Source organism: Panthera uncia, assembly GCF_023721935.1.
Source record: "Panthera uncia isolate 11264 chromosome A1 unlocalized genomic scaffold, Puncia_PCG_1.0 HiC_scaffold_17, whole genome shotgun sequence".
In the NCBI taxonomy this organism is placed as follows: domain Eukaryota; kingdom Metazoa; phylum Chordata; class Mammalia; order Carnivora; family Felidae; genus Panthera; species Panthera uncia.
In genome coordinates this window covers 104,702,497-104,722,713 of record NW_026057577.1, presented here as the reverse complement: position 1 = coordinate 104,722,713, position 20,217 = coordinate 104,702,497, and the positions used below count along the sequence as shown (strand labels likewise).

Genomic DNA, 20,217 nt, shown 5'->3' with positions numbered 1-20,217 from the left:
GTCAAAGCACCTTCTCTTTAAGTATCCTTTTTGATGCCACTGCAGGGGGAGTGAGGAAGGGGTGTCAAATATAGTTAGCTCAAGAACTGCGATGTGCCCTGGGAGACAGTGTTGCTTGCTAGCTGGGAAGAGACCCCAAAGCACTTCATGTGGAACCTCCCTCTCTAGCTGACTTGTGTAGGCAAGTGAGGCCCGGCCACAACACCTTCTCTTTGCCTATTATAAGGAGGCTCATATCAGAAACAGGTTTAAGACAGTCCGTTTCTACAGACATTAGAGGAATTTACTCAGAAATTCACTCCCTCAATCAACTGGCATTTATTTAGCACACCTGATGTGCCAGGAAATTTCTTCTCCTAGGTTGCATTTCCCCAAATGACAGCTTACCCTTTGCTCAGTGGCCTTTGGAAATGCTCAGCTCTGCACTTCAAAGACCATCAAAGAGGACACCCTAGAGTCTAACTGGTGTTTTGGGAATTTCCCCAGTGTGCTTTGTAATAGTGCAGTATAGTGGAAAGTACACAAGATCGGGAGACAGAAGACTTGGACCTCAGCATCAGCTGGTCTTGCTGTATGTCTTTGGAAAAGGCGCTTAACCTCTGTGGATCCATTTCCTTCTGTGTAAAATGCAGACGATAATGTCAGCTCTGTCTATCTCACATTGTTGAGGAAATTAATGAGATGATAAACGCGAAAGGTGCTTTGCAAATTCTACATCCACATCCACGTGAAGAGAATTATCATTTGGGATACTATTAGCACATAATATTATGTGGCTGGCATATTAGAACACAGTTATTCTATTTCAAAGCAAAAATGGTATTTGACCTATTCATATAATTGTAAACATATGGTGTGGCAAAACCAGACATAATTAAGAGGGATTTGAAAAGATAGATAGAAGAGAAATAGCGAATTTTAGAATGACTTGACTTCCATCAATTGGCCCAGACTGCCTTGAGCACCACATTAAGGATGATTCTGAAGCTGGATGTTCAATTCTCCGAAGGAAGCATGCCACGATTGACTAGCAGTGTCAGCCATGGGCACAAGATATGAGATAATCATCCCATATTTGACATCCCTGTTCTTGATATCTTCACTCCCCAAAACGATTCTGTGAAATAGATTACACATTCCCCAGTAAACATAATCACTAAATTGAAAAATGCCTTTGTTATACAAAAATTAAAATACTTTGTGAAGTAAAGAGCAAGAAACTCTTAGGCATCTTTTTATAGACTGTCAGACTCTAGAGGAATTTTATGTGCAATCTAGGTCCCTCATTGTACACTTAGAGAGCCAGAGGCCCAGAGAGTGGAAGAAACATTGTTTTCACCTTGTAGCATTAAATGCAATAATATATGTGAAATTATTTTGAAAAATACAAAGTTATGCACAAACGTAAAGTATTTTGAGGTGCCGATTGGTCTCTTTATCCACCATGTCTTTGTTTATGCACAAATATGTATTCCTGCTCAAAAGAAAGTCCCACCTCCAAATCCAGCGTGACTTTATTCTTTTTTCTCGTGTTTTACCATTTGTGTCTGAAGGAGTTGAATTAACAAAAAAACATTAGGGAGTCCTTGAATTAAAGGCTTATGATGCTGAGTGGCAGTATCTTTTGGGACCTGTGGTTGGAAAATGATTTTTTATATTTTAATTATTTTGGTTTCCTGACTATATAAAATTGAAGCACTAAAGTGGAAAAAATACTATCACACCCCCCCCCAAAAAAAAAAACTGTTTCCTTAGAGAAAATAGAGACCTTTTTCCATCAGAGGAAATTTCACAATGAGGAGAGCAACAAACATTTTTTTAAGTAAAATAGCCACTTTTTATTTACTATTGTTCAGGGGAGCCTGTGTGGCTCAGTCCATGAAGCATCTGACTTTGGCTTAGGTCATGATTTTGAGGTTTGTGAGTTCGAGTCCCACATCAGTCTCTGTGCTGACAGCTCAGAGCCTGGAGCTTGCTTCGTATTCTGTGTCTCCCTCTCTCTCTCTGCCTCTCTCCTGCTCATGCTCTCTCTCTCTCCTTCAAAAATAAACATAAAAAAATTTTTATTTATTATGATTCATATTTTAATGGTGAAATTTATTGCCTTTAACAGATAGCAAATTGTTGGGTTTTTTAGCCATTCTTTTATTCTAAAACTTTAAATTGTCTTATGAATGCCAAATAATGCAAGAATCCCCTACCTTAAAAGACTTTTAGTGGATTGAATAACCTATAAAACGGAGAAGTGAAAATTAGTCCTATAATGGTCTAAACACTAATTTCCCTCTTAACAGGCATGAAGGATATGTACCAAGCAGTTATCTGGTGGAAAAGTCTCCAAATAGCCTGGAAACCTATGAGTAAGATATTTTATTTGTTTTCTAAAAACATGGTACTAAAGTCCTCCTTAGATTAGGAGTAAATTACTAGTTGATTGTAAAAGTACCAGGATTTTTTTCCTTCTTGTACTTTGATCCCTAAATACACAGTAGAGGAACACTCTAAATAGGAGAAGGGGAAGATATATGCACTCACCTCCCCTTTTATCAAAAAGATGATTCTAAGATACCTATGAAGATTGTGGTGAAAGGAAAAGATTCTTCCAGGAATCTTGGTCTTACTTAAGGAGAAAAAAAATACTATGAAGACTGGATCAAATACAAACTTACTTAAAACATGCTCTAAGACAATACTTCCAATACCAAAATAACAGACAAATGGGTATTAAATATCTGCTTAGCTTGTATTGTTTATTTCAAGCCGTTGTTTATAGAAGGGTTCACATGGATATAATTTTAACAGAACTACTTGACATTTAATAAAACCCAATTGTAGTGGATACCACATATGTATATTCCCTTGCTCAGCTGCTGAAAGGCCCAGAAGCAACAGCACTACAGCAACATTGTGTTCACAGATCCTCCTTTCTAAATAACACTGCCCACTAAAATGGAGTTCTTGGAAAAATGGCTGGGGATTCAGAGTTGATGCAGGGAAAGAACAGGATGAACTTGGAACACCTTGCACCCAAAAGTAAAGAATTATTGCCCCCCCAAATATTTTAATCGTGTGGATGTGTCAAGTGGGCACAGAAGTCAGCTTAAAATTGTTCCTTCTGCACAAATCTGAGACAATTTGAGTATCAAAATAAATAATGACAGTAATAGATTATAATCCATCGATAAAATAAGAATCAACAGATAGCTTGATAGGTAAATAAATAAACAAATAAATAAATAGAATGCCAGCTAATGAATGTTCAAGGTAAGATCACGTTTAAAAATCACCATTTGTAACTCAAAGTATCAACTAATTCAGGCAAGAATCATCAATGAATATCACAACTAGGGAGGCGAAAGTTTGATATTTACATAGTTTCAAAGTATGTTCTCACAAATCACTCATCAGCAATAAAGTGGGAATAGCTGGTAGGCCCTCATTTTAACCAAGTGATCAAAGTTCACATCAACAACAGGGCAAACAGACATCCCGGGTCTCCTGATGTGACGCACTGAGAAGGACACAACATCACTTCTGTGATATTCCCACCCAAACATGCCTAATTTGAATTTCATCATGAAGAAATAAGAGACAACTCCAAATTGCAAGATATTCTACAAAATAACTGGCCTGTGCTTTTCAAAAATGTTAATATCATAAAAGACACAAAAGGCTGAGAAATTGGTTCATATTGAAGGAGCCTAAGGAGATGAGTACTGACTAATGCACTAGTAATCCTGGATTGGATCTTGAGTAATTAAAAAAAAAAATGATAGAGACAAAATGTATCATTGGAACATCCAGTGAGATTTGAATAGAGTCTGAAATGAGGTAACAGTAGTGTGCCAATGTTAAATTTCCTGATTTAGGCAATTGTACTATGTTCATATACGCATATATTCCACATCTTAGAAATAAATACATACTGAAGTCTTTGTAAAGTTTATTCTCAAGTGGCTCAGAAAAAAATATATATCTATTCACAGGGAATGGTAAAGCAAATATGGAAAATGTCAATATTAGTTCATCTGGGTCAAATGTATAGGGAGTTCTTTTATAGTATTTTTATAGCTTTTCTATACATTTGAAATCATGTAAAAATAAAAAAAAAAATGGTGAAGTCCTCACTAAATGTATGATACCAGGGTTGAAGAACATTAGCTAATGAAGACTTCTATTAACACATTTGGGCTCTTATTAGTTCATATGTGGTCAAGTTATGTGTTGCTCAAATTCTAATAGACTCTGCAATGAAGAGCGATCATTTTCTGAAGAGTCTCTCAACCTGAGACTGGTTTTGATCAAGTATGTGTTAGTAGCCCCTCTCTCAGCCAACAGAAGAGTCATCAGTTCCAAGAACACTTGAGCTGCAATGAAGCATATATGAAATATGCCTAAATAAAATTCTTTCAATTTTTTTATAGTCAATGCCTTTCGGACAAAATAGGTATTCATTTCAAATGATCACTGGGCTGGGAAGTTTTGTTTGTTTTTTGCTTTTAATCAGAATCTCATCCTTTATGATAGAGGGGGCAAACTCAAAATTCCAACAGAGTATAAAGCCTTAGGGAATGGTGGAACCCAGGGGAAATAAAAAGGTGTATTCCCCCTCCTGAAGGTATTTTAAGTCATTAAAAAAAAAAAAAAAAAAAAAACACTATACTATACAAACAAAACAGTCTGTGAGCCCTATTTATTCTACATACTATCAGTTTGCATTTTCAGATTATGGAATTACAGCTAGGGAATAAAATGACTCCCAAACATCCAGTCATTTAGAAGTATATATCTGTGTATATTTAAAATACCCAGTATGAGGGTGTTGTATGGAAACTAATTTGACAATAAATTTCATATTAGAAAATAAATAAATAAATAAATAAATATTCTGTCTTCCTGAAAAAAAAAGTTCAAATGATCTCAAAAAAATAAAAATAAAATACCCAGTATGATAATTTTTTATCCTTGCACTTAATATTGTCTACTTTCAGGGGATATCTGCGTAAGAACTCAAAAATGTACCATCTGGGAACATAATCATGGGCTGTGAAATCCATTGATTGGCTTCAGGTTTCCTGCCCTGACTTGAGGGCATGACCTTGGGCAAGTTTCCCCACCAGGCTGGATCTCAGATCCCTTTTTCTTAAAATGAAGGGTCAGACAGATGAAGGAGGCACTCTTGCTGCCCTTCCCTCCCGGTGCCTGAACTCAGGGTAGAAATCCCTTTTAGATAGTGACGCACTTACCTACTGAGCTCAGGTGCACATCTTTAGGCAGCTGTGATGAACTGATCAGAGCTTGCACATGAGATGAAGCCTATTTGCCATCCCTCAACTAGTTAAGTTACAAGAGCTGATGTATAAAATCAGCTGATGTATAAAATACCATTCTGTTGTATGATATTCAAAAGCTCAAGTAGGGGACCCTGGGTGTCTCAGTGGGTTAAGCATCCCACTCTTCATTTCAGCTCAGGTCATGATCTCACAGTCATGAGATGGAACCTTGTGTCAAGCCCCACATCAAGCCCCACATCCATGCTGGGCATGGACCCTGCTCAAGATTCTCTCTCTCCCTCTTCCTCTGCCCCTCCCCCGTTTGCTCACATGCACATGTGCACACATGTGCTCTCTCTCACTTACTGTATTTTATTTTATTTTTTTTAAACTTTTTTTTTTTAACGTTTATTTATGAGACCGAGAGAGACAGAGCATGAACAGGGGAGGGTCAGAGAGAGGGAGACACAGAATCTGAAACAGGCTCCAGGCTCTGAGCTGTCAGCACAGAGCCCGACGCGGGGCTCGAACTCACGGACCACGAGATCATGACCTGAGCCGAAGTTGGCCGCTTAACCAACTGAGCCACCCAGGCGCCCCTCACTTACTGTATTTTTTTTAAAAAAAGGCTCAGATGGGTCCACTAATTCCCATATTCTGACTACTTTTTATGTTTTAAATTTTTTAAATGTTTATTTATTTATTTTGAGAGAGAGAGAGAGAGCAGAGGAGGAGGGGAGAGAGAGGGAGAGAGAAAATCCCAAGCAGGCTCCATGCTATCGGCACAGAGTCCAATGTAGGGTTAGATCTCACAAATGGTGAGATCATGACCTGAGCTGAAATCACCAACTGAGCCACTCAGGTGCCCCTGTGGCTACTTTCTAGTAGACAAGAAGTTTGGTGAGTAGTGTTCCTTCCCATCTAAAAGTTCTCTCCTCTGAAATTTATACTATTCAAAATTGATTGTTAACTGATGACCATTCTATTTCCTCTTATCTCATAAATGGCCAGAGAGGCCAGGATGTGGCTCAAGTATTAACAGCAAAATACAAAAACTTCATCCCTAAAAATCATTCATATTCTTTTTACCACTTTTCAGTTTTTTTCACCAGACTCCAAAATTATACAAGTAATTACTTTGCAGAAGATTTTGAAAATAGGTCTAAAAGAGGAAAATATTACAATTATTTTACAAGGCTAAACTTTCAAATTTGTACTCAATTGTTATAGTTGTCCTAGTATCATCCTACTTATAACCATCCACTAACTTATGAAATAGAGAAGATAAAGTTTTTATAAAACTTTCTTATGGAAAATTTCCAACATGCATAAAAATAGAATAATATAATGGACCTCCATTATACCCAAAACCCAGCTTCAAAAATTATCTCTATTTTACCAATTCTAATTCATTTGTTCCCTTCCAGTTAAACATTTTATTACCCAGATATGGTGCATACCTTTGTTTTTAAGTTTGAATGCAGTAGTACAAATAGAAAATGACCAAATCATTTTCTAGAATTAATTATCTTTTACAAGCAAATAATTTTTAAACATTTAAGTGTCATTGACATATGACTTTTTCCTGCTTTCAGGTGGTACAATAAGAGTATCAGCCGAGACAAAGCTGAAAAACTTCTTTTGGACACAGTAAGTCTCCTTGACCTGCCTTTGACTTAAAATAAAATGAATTGTGCTTTTTTTTTCAGCCATACTATAGTTTATGCCAATGTAGTAAGTTGATATATTAGATTAACAGTGATTTTCATGTTCAGTGAAAATATTCTGGGGATTTATAGAAACTAGCATACAACAGGATAAGAAACCTATGGAGGGTCTCATGTCTTGGTATTGACATGCAACTGTCATGACAAATATAGTGGCCTTTCTGTCTGTGATGGGGAGCCATGGGGCTAGTTTTCCTTGCCTGCTTCTCTGGCTAGGTCAGGGGTGGCAGTGACTTACATGCTACTTGGTTGGGCTGTAGCCCAGGAGAAATACATCACTTCTTTTAATTTATTTTTATGCATCAGTTCTTAAGAGCCATGCAGTGTGGATAGCAGGACTGATCTTGCCCAAGGATGTCAGGAGCAAGGGAGCAAGAGATGAGAAGAGAGAAAGCATGGTGTGGTGGGAAAAGTAAATGTCCTAATCGCTGTTCTGTCACCAACACAGTCTATGGCTTTGGGAATGTTTCTTCCTCCTGGGTCTTAGTTTCTCAATGAGTACAAGACAAGAGTTGGACTAAATCAGCAATGACTTAGCCAGGATTCATACTGTCACCCTTTGCTCCTGATCTTATGTGACACTGTTGATCACAGTCCATGGCTTTGAGATCCTTCTCAACACAGTGCTCTAGGCAGCTGCCATCAGTTGATTGGCACTCAAGGTGAACCCTCTCTTCCTGGACCAGGAGGTCATTTGTTACTCTGTGCCAGTGCCTCTCAAATACCTGTGTTGATGGATCACTTTTTGCGGTTGTTTTTCAATTTCCAATTTGTCACAGGCTTACATTGTGTAAAATAAATAAAAATGAACTACTAGAAAAAAATAAAGAAGCAAGGACACAAAACCTGCAAGTTTAATTTTTTATTAGTCTTTGATTTATTAGACACAAAATTAGTCTGAGTGCTGTAAAAAATGTCTAACCGCTTTCTCTCAATTTCCCTTTCTGTCTGGTGGTGGGGCAGCAAAAATCTGCCAACTGGCACCCAACTGCAGACCACACTTTGAGTAGCACTTAAAACTGCACATTTATAGCTCTTTCAGAGAAACCAAATGTATGGAAGTATTGAGAAAAAAAGTCTTCCACAGAGCAATCAATTAATTTACCAGCATATATGCCTAAAGCAGTGGTTCTTGGGCCTGTCTGCACATTAGAATCACGTGGGAAACATTTTTTTAAAATACCAATGCCCAAGCCCCACACCAGATGGATTAAATCAGAATATCTAGTTGGTAGGATCTAAGCATTAATAATTCAGAGAAAAATCTCTCCAGAAGAGTCTAATATTCAGACATTAATGACCCGTGCCCAACACTAGTCTTACCGATGAGACCAGTAAACTGTAGGTATGTGTTGTTGGAAGCACTAGTCTCCCTGTGCCAAAATGTCAACCCTATCCCTGCCATTGCACCTTATTTTCTAGTTTGTGTTTGAAGGTTTTCCTATCTGTAAGAAATTTAAATTAAACTGCAAATCTTTCCTGCATGGGATGAAGGTGGGGTGACCAACTCATCCTGGTTGGTCCTGGGACTGTCCCAGTTTTAAAAATGAGAGTCCTGTGCCCAGAAATCCCAGCCTGCCCTCAGTCCTGGACAAATTGGGACAGCTGGTTACCCAAACTGGCAGCCACTATTTGCCCAGTTAGTGATGAGACTTAGAGAAGGAGACCTGGGAAGGTGCCAGGAAGGGAATGAAAGTCTGTGATGGGAAGGCGGAGGGTTAATAAATATTGTTAAAGATTAGTTTAAAGGCATGCAGTTTATTATTGGCATGCAATTTACTTTTGTAGAAGGGGAAACTGGTGACAGATTGATTCATTCCATCAAAGGCAAAAATAGAATTTCTGTAAGAGGAAAAGGGGCGGGGAGAAGGAAAAACCCATCGTCATACTGGGGAGCAGTGAACTTCATCTTCTTCGGGTAAGTTGCCGATTAGCAAGCTGCTAGCAAAGAGGACAAGGTGAGATGTTCTGCCCTTGGGCAGCTTGCTCTCATCAAAGAGAGCAAGTTCAGTTGTTTACGGATTTCTCAAAAGACTCTGTGTGCTTACCAGTGAGGGACACAACAGACAGCCTGCACTATGTCATCTGTCTCCGTTAGCAGCCCTCTCAGCTTCGGCGTGTGTGCACCATTTCCTTCATTAGGATATCTGGCTATAAACTCAAGTACCTTACCATTTTGCTGAGCACAGGACTAAGCACTTAGGGGTGTTTGAGATAGGATCTTTGACCTCGACAAGCTTTAGGCTGTACTGAAAAAGAAGACAAACTGAAGAGTCAGAGGACAAACCAAGATAAACTATGAGCATGAGGCAGGCTGGCAGTGGCCTCAGAGTTCAGAGACGACTCTGAAGAGTCAGATCTCATGGGGGGAAAGAGGAATCGATCTGAGTCATTACTGGACCCTGCTTTCTCCTTGGTTCCACATCAACTCTGCACTTCATGATTTCCTGTGGTCCCCAGTAGACCACGCATTAGAACCACTGGGAAACTTAAAAATCCAGAATCCCAGGCCCCCACCCAGACCTACAGAATCAGAATCACCAGAGTCAGTTCCTGGGAATCCATATTGTTTTCTAGCCAAACTTATGATGCGTATGCAGCGGGCTCAGCTCCTACTTCAGCCAAGCTATGTTATTGGATAACATAGCAAAACCTGACCGATAAGAACTAATTGAAAGGATTGCAAAATTAATTAAAAACCTGAATTATATGGAGTTTAAACAAGTGCAGTTTTGTTATTTTCAATCACACATTGGTTAATGAAGTGTTACCCATGGAGCCCTTGAAACAGCCCACATTTAATGACAAGCTGAAGAGGTTTCCTGCTCGACAGCAGTTCCTTGGAGACACTTAAATACATTTTGCTTTCTGGGGCAGTTGAAACATTCCTGCGTGCTAATATTCTGAACTACTTTACCAAATCCTCTTTGCCTTCTTAGGTAATATAAGGGCAAACATCAGTGGGTCCCTGTATTGTCGGCTGCTTGAAACAATAGCAGAATTGTTTCGTGGGTGTGTTTAGTATCTCTGTTATCTGAACAAGTGTAGGACACTTAAGAGATGGATTGATAGATTTTTATCAGCTAGAGCTCCTAATGTACTGCCCCATCCACAGTTATCCACTAGAATAGAAAGGCTTTATCTTGTTCCCGCTGCACCTAGAAACCCAAACTGTATTTATGACAAAGTAGTTACTCAACAAATATGTGTTGAATAAATAAATACATTAAATGCTTAAAAAATGTTTTTAAATTAACAACTATGCTTAAAGAGAAACTGGCTGATCAAGAGCATCACTGGGGGTTCTTTATAGAAATACAGATTCCAAACTCTAGGTCTCACCAACCAGAACCTCCGGAGGTGGCACCCAGGTGATTCTGGAAGTTACCCAAGTTTAGGAACTACAGAAAAGCATTTCCTACACCGTCCTATCCATTCATCAGATAACACCTCCTCTAAGAAGCTTCTCATGCTTTCCATCTCCCTGGCCATGGAACATGGTTGTCTGTCCTTTGAACCTTTCTGGTGCAATATCATTACTTCTCCAGTGGCACTGTTCTTACTCTCTCTTGGGCCTCAGCAGTTTATCTTCTGTCTTAACCCATTTAGTTAGAGAGTAAATTCCTCACAAGCAGGGATTTCATGGCTTACAGCATCACACACGTGTGTTGGAGGAATTAATACCTCCAACAGACAGAATACCATAGCATATGACAACAATGGCTAATGATAGCCCTAATAGTCATTGTTCTGGTATATTCCACGAACAGCTCTATACACTTTAATTCTTTCAACAACCTTACAAAGGGAATCTTACAGATGAGGAAACTGAAGCTCATACATATAAACAGGAAACAGCTGGAATTCACAGAATTATAGACTGGTAGAGTAAGAATTCCCTTTGAAGAACATCTGTGTTACAAAAGAGTAAACTGAGGCCACGTTCAGAGTGTGAATCAGTGGCATAGTTCTGGACTAGAGGAGGGGTGCGTCTTCACACATATACATGCACACACACACACACACACAGTTAACAAGAGAATATATGAGCTAAGTTCTATTCTCCCATCCCATAATTCCCATCCATATATTTCACCATCTCCATGGCTTTTTCCCCTATTGTTGCCTCTTTGAAAATTAGTAAAAGGTAAACTGAAACCTTAAAAATGTCCCAAGGGAACAAGGGCCCCTCTTCTGGCTAAACTGTACAAGTCAGTGCCCCCTTTGCATGATGGTGATATGAACAAAGACCCTTTACAGTGTTCTTAGTGGTTGTGACTTCCTCTGAGCCCTTTGCAGGAAGTAAGTGGTAAGGCACATGCTGGATGCCTCATTTTCCTCAGAACTCTAGACTGCCTCAGCCCCAGATGAGAGTTTCCTGTCGCCCTCACTGAATGCCACCTAGAGCAAGTATGATGGGGGAAGAGCTCTGAACCTCCCCTGCTTAGCCGAGCTGCCTGCAAACATTACCTCCCCTTTTTCTCACGTCTGTGGATTACTCTTGTTCACAGCTGGACCCCACTCTGATTACAGTTTTGTTTTGTTTTAAAAAAATAATGGCTTCTTTGGGAAAATAAGAACAACAACAAAACATTACTAATTAAGTAGAAGAGACGTTCACGTTCCCCTCTTCACAGACATTTGATAAACGTCTGGGGGTTTTTTGGTCTGTTTCTTCCCCTTTTAGAATAAGATATGCAGATAAAATCTTCCTCTGCTGAAGTTTTGTTCCTTCCTGCCTTGAGTTTAACCCATCCCATTCTAATGAGGCAAGAGCGAAAGCTTCATTATTTGATAAAGGGGGAAATCTCTGAAGATAAGCTATGCTACATGTAATGCGTGGACGAATATCACAAACGTGATATTGATCAAAAGAAGCCAGACACGGGTGCACCATTCACAGTAGCCGTAAGGTGGACACAGCCCAAATGTCCATCCATTGATGAACAGGTAAACAAAATGTGATACATCCGTACGATGGAATATTATTCAGCCATAAAAAGGAATGGAGGACTGATACATGCTACAACTTGGATAAATCTTGGAAAACAATATGCTACCTGTAAGGAGCCAGGCACAAAAGACCACATATTATATTATTTTATTTACATGAAAGGCCTAGAGCAGGCAAATCTATGGAAACAGAAAGCATATTAGTGTGGCCAGGGTGCAAATAGAAGTATATTTTGAGAGTAATGAAAATGTTCTAAAATTGGATTGTAGTGATGGTGACACAACTCTGTAAATTTACTAAATATCATTGGATTGTACACTTGAAACGGGAGAATGTCATGGTATGTAAATTATGCCTCAAAAGCTAGTTTTATTTATTTATTTATTTATTTATTTATAAAAGATCTTTTATTTATTTTATCTTATTTTTTATTTTAGAGAGAGAGAGAGAGCAGGAGAGAGAGGCTGAGGGAAAGAGAGAGAATCTTAAGCAGGCTCCACACTCAGTTTTACTACTGTTTAAAGATAGAGACTACTCATCAGGATATTACAAATAGGAGCTACATGTTCAGCTAAGTCAGTGGAGCCCAAACCTGCAAGTCGGTAAGAATTGCACAGCAGGGGCCTTTGGGTGGCTCAGTCATGTAAATGTCTGACTCTTGATTTTAGCTCAAGTCATGATCTCCTGGTTCATGGGATCGATCCCTGCATCAGGCTTGGTGCTGACAGTGTGGAGCCTGCCTGGGATTCTCTCACTCCCTCTCTCTGCCCTTCCCACCCTCCTTCAAAATAAATAAACCTTTTTTTTTTTTTTTTTTTTTTTTTTTTTTAAGAAACACAAGGCAAACTTCTAAAAAGTTCACAAACCAGGTTGCCAGTCCTGGTGATTCAAAGATCATATGCATGGGGTGAAGCACGGTTAGGTGTTTGTTGTTTTGTTTTGTCTTGTTCTGTGCTTCAGATTCTTCAGGTGATTGTGATAATCGACAAAGTTTGGGACACAGGAGTATAGGGAGTGAGGCCAGATCAGTAGTTCTCAACCGGGGTGATTTTGTCCCCCAGGGACAACTTGGCAGTGTCTGACATCCAGTTGATAGAAGCCAGGGATGCTGCTAAACATCCTACAATGCTGAGATTCTAGGGTTCAAACAGTTAGCATGGCCATCTGTGTGTATTGCTTTCACGGTGTGTAGACAATCCACTTTGGGGATGGAGGGGATTTGGGGATGGAGGGGCTTGCATCATTCTAAATCGTACATACTGTGCTCCATATGCTACCAGTCTATGTGGCTCACACATGAGGCTCATGTGTTTCTCTGGCCTTCACTTGTGGCCCTCCCTATGTTGAAGTTAAGTAACTCATAGTAATAGCTTTTGCAAATATTACCAGCACGCATTTACAGCTGGGCAGGAACACAGCATTAGACGTGATGTACTCAAAACAGAGTTCAGATTGTAATGTTTCCACCAGGAACGAATAAATTGGCATATCCATTTGCTTGTGCTTGATTCATTAGCACCGGCAAAACTGTCAAGGGGAGTGAAGAGCACAGTCTTGGGGCTTTTCCTTCTCTCTACTTCCCTCATGCAACCAGGAACTTCATGTTTTTTTCTCCTTTGCCCTGCAGCAAAATCAGCACTCTAGAAAGGGCCTGATAAATACGTTCCCATGAAGAAACTGACAAAGCTTCCAGGTCAGAAAGCTTTGTGCCCTTGGAGGGGAATGGAGAAGTGGTTTCTAACATTTGTTGCGCAGAGGTACCCTGGAGCAGCAGAATGAGCATGGCCTTTGCTCACATGCCATGTGCAAGGTTCAAATCCCAGGTCTACCGCGTACTAGTTGCGTATGGTGGGAAAGTCACGGAAGCTCTGTGGCACTCAGTGTCCTCGTCAGTAAATTGAGGATGTGACGTCTAGACTGCAGTGTTGTGGTGAGGGTTGGACAATATCTGTAATGAGCCTGGTACATGGTGAGCTCCAAAAGGGCAGCCTTGCATTTATCTGTCTTCATGCACTGCTTATGTCATCACCAGAAGTCTCTGATCCATGGTAGGACCTTAAGAAACACCTGTTGCTTGAGCAGGTGAAATGCTAGCCATTATTGCTGAAATTCTGCTCTGTGCAAAGCTGTCCTATAGTATTTTCTCCTTTCACAGACAAGAAAGTAGAGCTGGACGCAGGAGCCGGGTTTCCTGGGATCACTAACCTTCTGTATTTTCTAACCATTCCAGGCCAAAGAAGGAGCCTTCATGGTACGAGATTCCAGGACTCCAGGAACTTACACCGTGTCTGTTTTCACTAAAGCCGCTGTAAGGTACGGTGCTAACTCAGCTCAGCAAAGTGGGGAGAGATAGTCCTGAGGTGGGTGAGCAATAGGCCACACACAGCACCGTCAGACAGGGCAAGAGCTAGAGGGGTGGCTCGAAACAGTGTGCTTTTGCTGATCCCTCTGAGAAAATCAAGGCCAGGGAGATTAAGGACATCGCTGAAGTCATTTTCCTGGAGAGTGACAGAGCTGGGTCCAGACGCCACTGTCTCTCCTAAATTAACATCCCTGCGTGCAGAGCTCTAAAGAAATAAAATACTTGACTCTGCATTTGATGCGTTTATCATTTAACCCACAGCTAACAAAGAAGATACTTTCAGCCAAAAGCGAGAAGATACGTATTTAGTTCTGGCTCTGCTAACAAAGCTACCTACCATTTACTGAGTCCTTACCATGTGTCTGAACCCTACAGACTGTTTCTGATCCTAATCAGCTCTGAAGGCAGGTATTACTTTGCTCCTTTCCATCGAAGAAACCGAGGCTCAGACAGCTGATGGTGCCTCTCTGAGACAATGGAGCTCAAGTGGCCATGTTCCAGCCGGCTGACTGCAAGACCCTCATGCTGTCTGTCCTGCTCCATACCTCTGTTTCCTCCTCTGTAAAAAAATATCTAAGAGCCAATCCAGGTCTCAAATTCTATTGTAATTAAAAAATAAGTAACAACAAAGCAGTTTGGCAATAAGCAAAGTCCAGTAAGAATTAATGTCTGCCATCCTTCTGAGAGGGTAAAAAACAAAGCTCATACGAAGCTGATACCAGTAGACATTTTTGTGTCTACACATTGCTTCTTAATAATCACTGCATTTATGCTTCTTTTGTTTAAGTGAGAACAACCCCTGTATCAAGCATTATCACATCAAGGAAACTAATGATAACCCCAAGCGATATTATGTGGCTGAAAAGTATGTGTTTGATTCCATCCCTCTCCTCATCAATTACCACCAGCACAATGGAGGAGGTAAGTTCTAAAGGACAAGGCCGGGGCGGGGGCGGTGGGGGGGGGGGCACTCACTGGGGAACTTGGGGAAAAAAATGACAAATTCCCAGCCGGGTTTCTTCATCGCAGGCAAACTGACCGTAAATAATAACTAAATCTACAAATAGAAAAGAATGCCGAATATTTGATCATATTGCATGTTTTCCACTAGCAAATTCTGTGGTTAGACTCATGGGATTTCACCACCTGCCCATCTGTTTTTATGACTCTTGTTGGAGGGAGTGTGATATCAGTGATTGGGCGTTGGGATTTGTTTTCCAGAATAAAAATAGCTTTTGCACTGGGTTATTTTTTTTTTCCTGGTGGTTTAATTTGAACAGTTGCTATAGTAAAGCTCTAACTGCCACCTTTCACTTTTTAATCAACCCAGGTCTGGTCACTCGACTCCGGTATCCAGTTTGTTCCTGGAGGCAGAAAGCCCCAGTCACAGCAGGACTGAGATATGGTGAGCAGTGCATTCAGAACGGTCATATCACATCCCTAAAGGTCTGGGGCAAATTCTGAATGGGCTTTCCATGTACGTAATTCTTCCCCAGACTTAAAAATGACCATTTGGGGCGCCTGGGTGGCTCAGACAGTTGAGCGGCCAACTTTGGCTCACGTCATGATCTCACAGTTTGTGAGTTCAAGCCCTGCAGAGGGCTCTCTGCTGACAGCTCAGAGCCTAGAGCCTGCTTCAGATTCTGTGTCTCCTTCTCCTCTCTCTGCTCCTCCCCTGCTCATGCTCTCTGTCCCTCTCTCTTGAAAACAAATAAAACATTTTTTAAAAATGACCATTAAAACAGGTATACCATATATCTGGAGACAGTGTACACAAAGGAATATTTGCAAAATGTGTAAGAGAGATGTATATATGAGCACATTTATCCAGGCCAAATCAATGTCCATTGGTTTTGCTGAAGAGTTCATCATTAAAGTGTTTATTAAGCATCTACTTTGTACAGAGAACTCTACTATTAGAGTGCTATTAGAAAAAAATAATAGGAAATAATGCCTTAGGACCACGTTCCCACCTGTCTTCTAGAACTTCTGTATCATCTAGTTTGCTGGGTACGGTCCATTGCAAGGGCTAGAAGATGGAAGCATTCAGAAGTGTTTGTCTTCATAACATGGTAATAATTTTTTTCGATGCCATTAGGAAAGGCTTGCATCTCCAGTGCCATAAGCCCTATTATTCCTTCTTGCCCTTTGGAACTGCTTCTGTCCCTTTTGATTATCTACCTGGAATCTAAAGGTATTTGAGTTTGCATCCCCTGGTCTAAACTGGCTGGTCAAGGAGAAGGCTGGAGTGATTTTTATTTTGTATCTCTTAGATGGGAGGTTCTCAAACTTCAGTATGCATCTAAGCCACCTGGGATGCTTATTAAGAATGTTGGCTCCTGGACCCTACCCAACACTTACCAAAACACAATCTCTGATAATGGAGTCCTGGAGTCTGCATTTTAAACAAATGCTCTAGTTGATTTTGACACACGTGGTTAGAGGGTAATACTTTGAGAAACACTGCCGTGGACTCTTCATTCCTAACTAGCACCATATCTGGCACACAGAAGGAACTCAGTACTATTTTCCACTGAGTCTCTGCCTCAAAGAGGTAGAAATTGAGCTGTTAATGGTACTAGACCAAGTGCCAGGAAAGGGTAATGCCTCTTTAGCCTCCTTATGAAAATAAGGTCATTCTAATAACTGTAGAATCCTAATGTGGTCCATGCTGGATGGGATCTCAGAGATTATTTTATGGACCCGCTCATTTTGTCAGTGTGAAAATTGAGAATCAGATTCCTTTCATTCATTTACTGAACATTTCTTGAGAGCCTACCATGTGCCAGACTGTGCTGGCTGGTACCTCTGTACCAGACCTCTTAGAATCCACCTCCTTACTCCTAAGCCCGGCTAAGGTTGAGCAGAGTGTATAGTGGAAGCTTTGATGGATGAATGACTGAATGAATGATCATCTCAAATGAAATTTGTTCTATGTGAAAAATGACAATAAAACATATTTTTTAATGGTTATTTTTGAGAGAGAGAGAGAGAGAGCAAGCACACTAGTGGGGGAGGGGACAGACAAGGAGGGAGATGCAGGACCAAGAGGGCTCTGCACTGAGAGCTCAATATGGGGCTTAAATTCAGGAGCCATGAGATCATGACCTGAGGCGAAGTCGGACGCTTAACCAACTGAGCCACTCAGGTGCCCCAACAGTAAAACATTTTCAATCAGGTAGAGAAAAATAGTTGAGGCGTTGCAAGAACCCTTTCATTTACTTTCTTTGAGATCTTGATTAATGCCATTTTCCTTCCTCTTTCCATGTAATCTCTCCCCACAAACATTTGTCATGGTTTTAAATGCATATCCTATGTTATTATTAGCGGGGTGGAAATAACTTTAAGATCTAAGTTCTAAGTCTAAAGCTTATACTATTTGCCATCTTTAGGTTATATTATCAAGAAGATAACATTCTATCTAGGGCTATTAGTCTCCTTGTAGCCCTATACTTCATATCTACTCCTTGCCGACCCTGGAAAACTCTCTTTCTCTCTTCTAGGGAAATGGGTGATTGATCCCTCAGAGCTCACTTTTGTACAGGAAATTGGCAGTGGGCAGTTTGGGTTGGTGCATCTCGGCTACTGGCTCAACAAGGACAAGGTGGCCATCAAAACCATTCAAGAAGGGGCTATGTCGGAAGAGGACTTCATAGAGGAGGCTGAAGTCATGATGTGAGTGGCCAAAACAAGAGTACACAAAGATGTCTTCGGGATGATGTTCTGTGCTGTGTTCTTTAAATACCATTTTGCCGCCATGTTATGCCATTTTGCTGCTCAAATCTAGCAATGGTTTCCAATGGCATGGAGACTAAAATCAAACTCTTCACCATGGTCTATATGGCCTGTCATGGTCTTCCTCTGTCCACTGCCCAGTCTCATCTCCTACCCATCTCTCCTCTGGTCCATGATGTGCCAGCCACACTGACCACCATTTGTCCTCACACACACCATTTGACTGCTCACCATCCTTCAGGTCATTTTTGTTTAGGGGACAGAGTGTGTTTGGGGGAGACTGACTTTAGACCATCTCACCCCTTGCCTTTTTCCTCCAGGAAACTCTCTCACCCCAAACTGGTGCAGCTGTATGGGGTATGCCTAGAGCAGGCCCCCATCTGCCTGGTGTTTGAGTTCATGGAGCACGGCTGCCTGTCGGATTACCTGCGCAACCAGCGAGGACTCTTTGCTGCAGAAACCCTGCTGGGCATGTGCCTGGACGTGTGTGAGGGCATGGCCTACCTGGAAGAGGCATGTGTCATCCACAGAGACCTGGTAAGAGGATGCGGGGCAAACAACTATAGGTTCAGGATGAAGGGGTGTGTCCCCCTGAAATGTACAGCTACCCAGACTGGGAATAAATTGATAAATAACAAGTCACAGACCATCTTCCTTCCCCTCTCAATTTCTACCCACTTGGGGATGCCCTAGTAGGACTCAGATCTAGGCTCTAATCCCAGCCCTGCTTCTAACTTGTACCCTGAGTCTGAGTTTACATTCTTCCAAAATGAAACATATAGCCTCTCCTTCGTAACCTCTCTGTGCCTCAGTTTCCTCTCGGTAAAATTCTCAAACTATTATCTAAGGATCTACCACAATCACATTGGGGTGATGCTGAAACCATCCTCAGAATCTCTGGGGGTTGGAGCTCAGAAATACTCATTTTAACATATCCCCCTTGGGATTTGTAGGCACATTTAAAATTTGAAAAAAAGAAAAATAATAAAATAAAATTTGTAAAGAGAATGGAGTCTTTTATCACTAAGTGCACAATTCTGTGATACTAATTAGAGACTAGGTGCTCTCCTTATTGAGGAATAGTTTAAAGAGGATTAGCAACCTCAAAACATTCTTATTTTAGTCAAATGGGTGACAGTTTCTTCATTACCGTCCCTAATGTTAACATTTCCTATTGCATCAGGTTGCATTAGAACACATAATAAAACCAACACATATCGTTGGTTAAACACCACCATGGGTTTCTCTTCTAATTAGAATCCCAGGAATAAAACTAAAAGACCAAACTTACTCATCCTGATAAGGGATCTTACACATTTAACTTTTTAGCTAACTCCTGTCAGGTGCTAGTGAAGCTTAATTAGCATCTGTAAAGCTCCTGAGTGCCCTTGTATACTGCTTATCCACCAACCGTTTTCCTTTCTCTTTTGTTTGCCTGTCTCCATTCCAGGCTGCCAGAAATTGTTTAGTGGGAGAAAACCAAGTCATCAAGGTGTCCGACTTTGGGATGACAAGGTAATATGGGGACGTGGTGCCAGCAAAGTCTCAGGAACGAGACCCAGGCCCCCAGAACATTCAGACATTCTTTCTCCACTCTCTACCCAGGTTCGTTCTTGATGACCAATACACCAGTTCCACAGGCACCAAGTTCCCAGTGAAGTGGGCATCCCCGGAAGTCTTCTCCTTCAGTCGCTATAGCAGCAAGTCAGATGTGTGGTCATTTGGTGAGTGTCACTCTGTCCCCACACCCACAGGATCCAGGACTGCCAGCCAGCTGTTTTACTTGTCAGATCCAGGCAACTGTACTTGCCCAGGACTCTGGGTGATGAGGGCATCCCACTGATAGTCTGTGTGTGATAACAGCTCTGAAAAGTATGAAGGAGCCTCATTATTGCCTTTGGTCTTAGAGATCTTTGAAATGGGGGGTAAAATGAGAACGGAAATGTGAGTTCCGGTGACAGCTTCTGTGAGATCAAAAGCTGGAGGAGTGAGGAGACTAGAATATGAGTTCTTTGAAGACCAGGACCATATTTTGTTCAAAATTATATTTTCACACTTAACCCTCAATAAATATTTTACTCATTTATTCAACAACAATTTATTGAACATCTACTATAAGCCGGGGCTAATCTAGGTACTCACGATGCAGTGGTGCCTGTATACGAA

The 20,217-nt window shown here is 40.8% G+C and overlaps 1 protein-coding gene across 1 annotated transcript in view; it reads left to right on the top strand.

Annotated features, from left to right (window-relative positions):
• The window catches only part of ITK (IL2 inducible T cell kinase), a 58,071-nt gene that overhangs the window by 31,580 nt on the left and 6,274 nt on the right, over positions 1-20,217 (top strand). Inside the window, exons 7-15 of the mRNA XM_049647902.1 lie at positions 2,295-2,360; positions 6,869-6,923; positions 14,185-14,267; positions 15,104-15,237; positions 15,647-15,721; positions 17,820-17,991; positions 18,372-18,588; positions 19,502-19,566; positions 19,657-19,775. Coding sequence (XP_049503859.1) covers positions 2,295-2,360; positions 6,869-6,923; positions 14,185-14,267; positions 15,104-15,237; positions 15,647-15,721; positions 17,820-17,991; positions 18,372-18,588; positions 19,502-19,566; positions 19,657-19,775 — 986 coding nt within the window. The remainder of the gene's footprint in view (positions 1-2,294; positions 2,361-6,868; positions 6,924-14,184; positions 14,268-15,103; positions 15,238-15,646; positions 15,722-17,819; positions 17,992-18,371; positions 18,589-19,501; positions 19,567-19,656; positions 19,776-20,217) is intronic.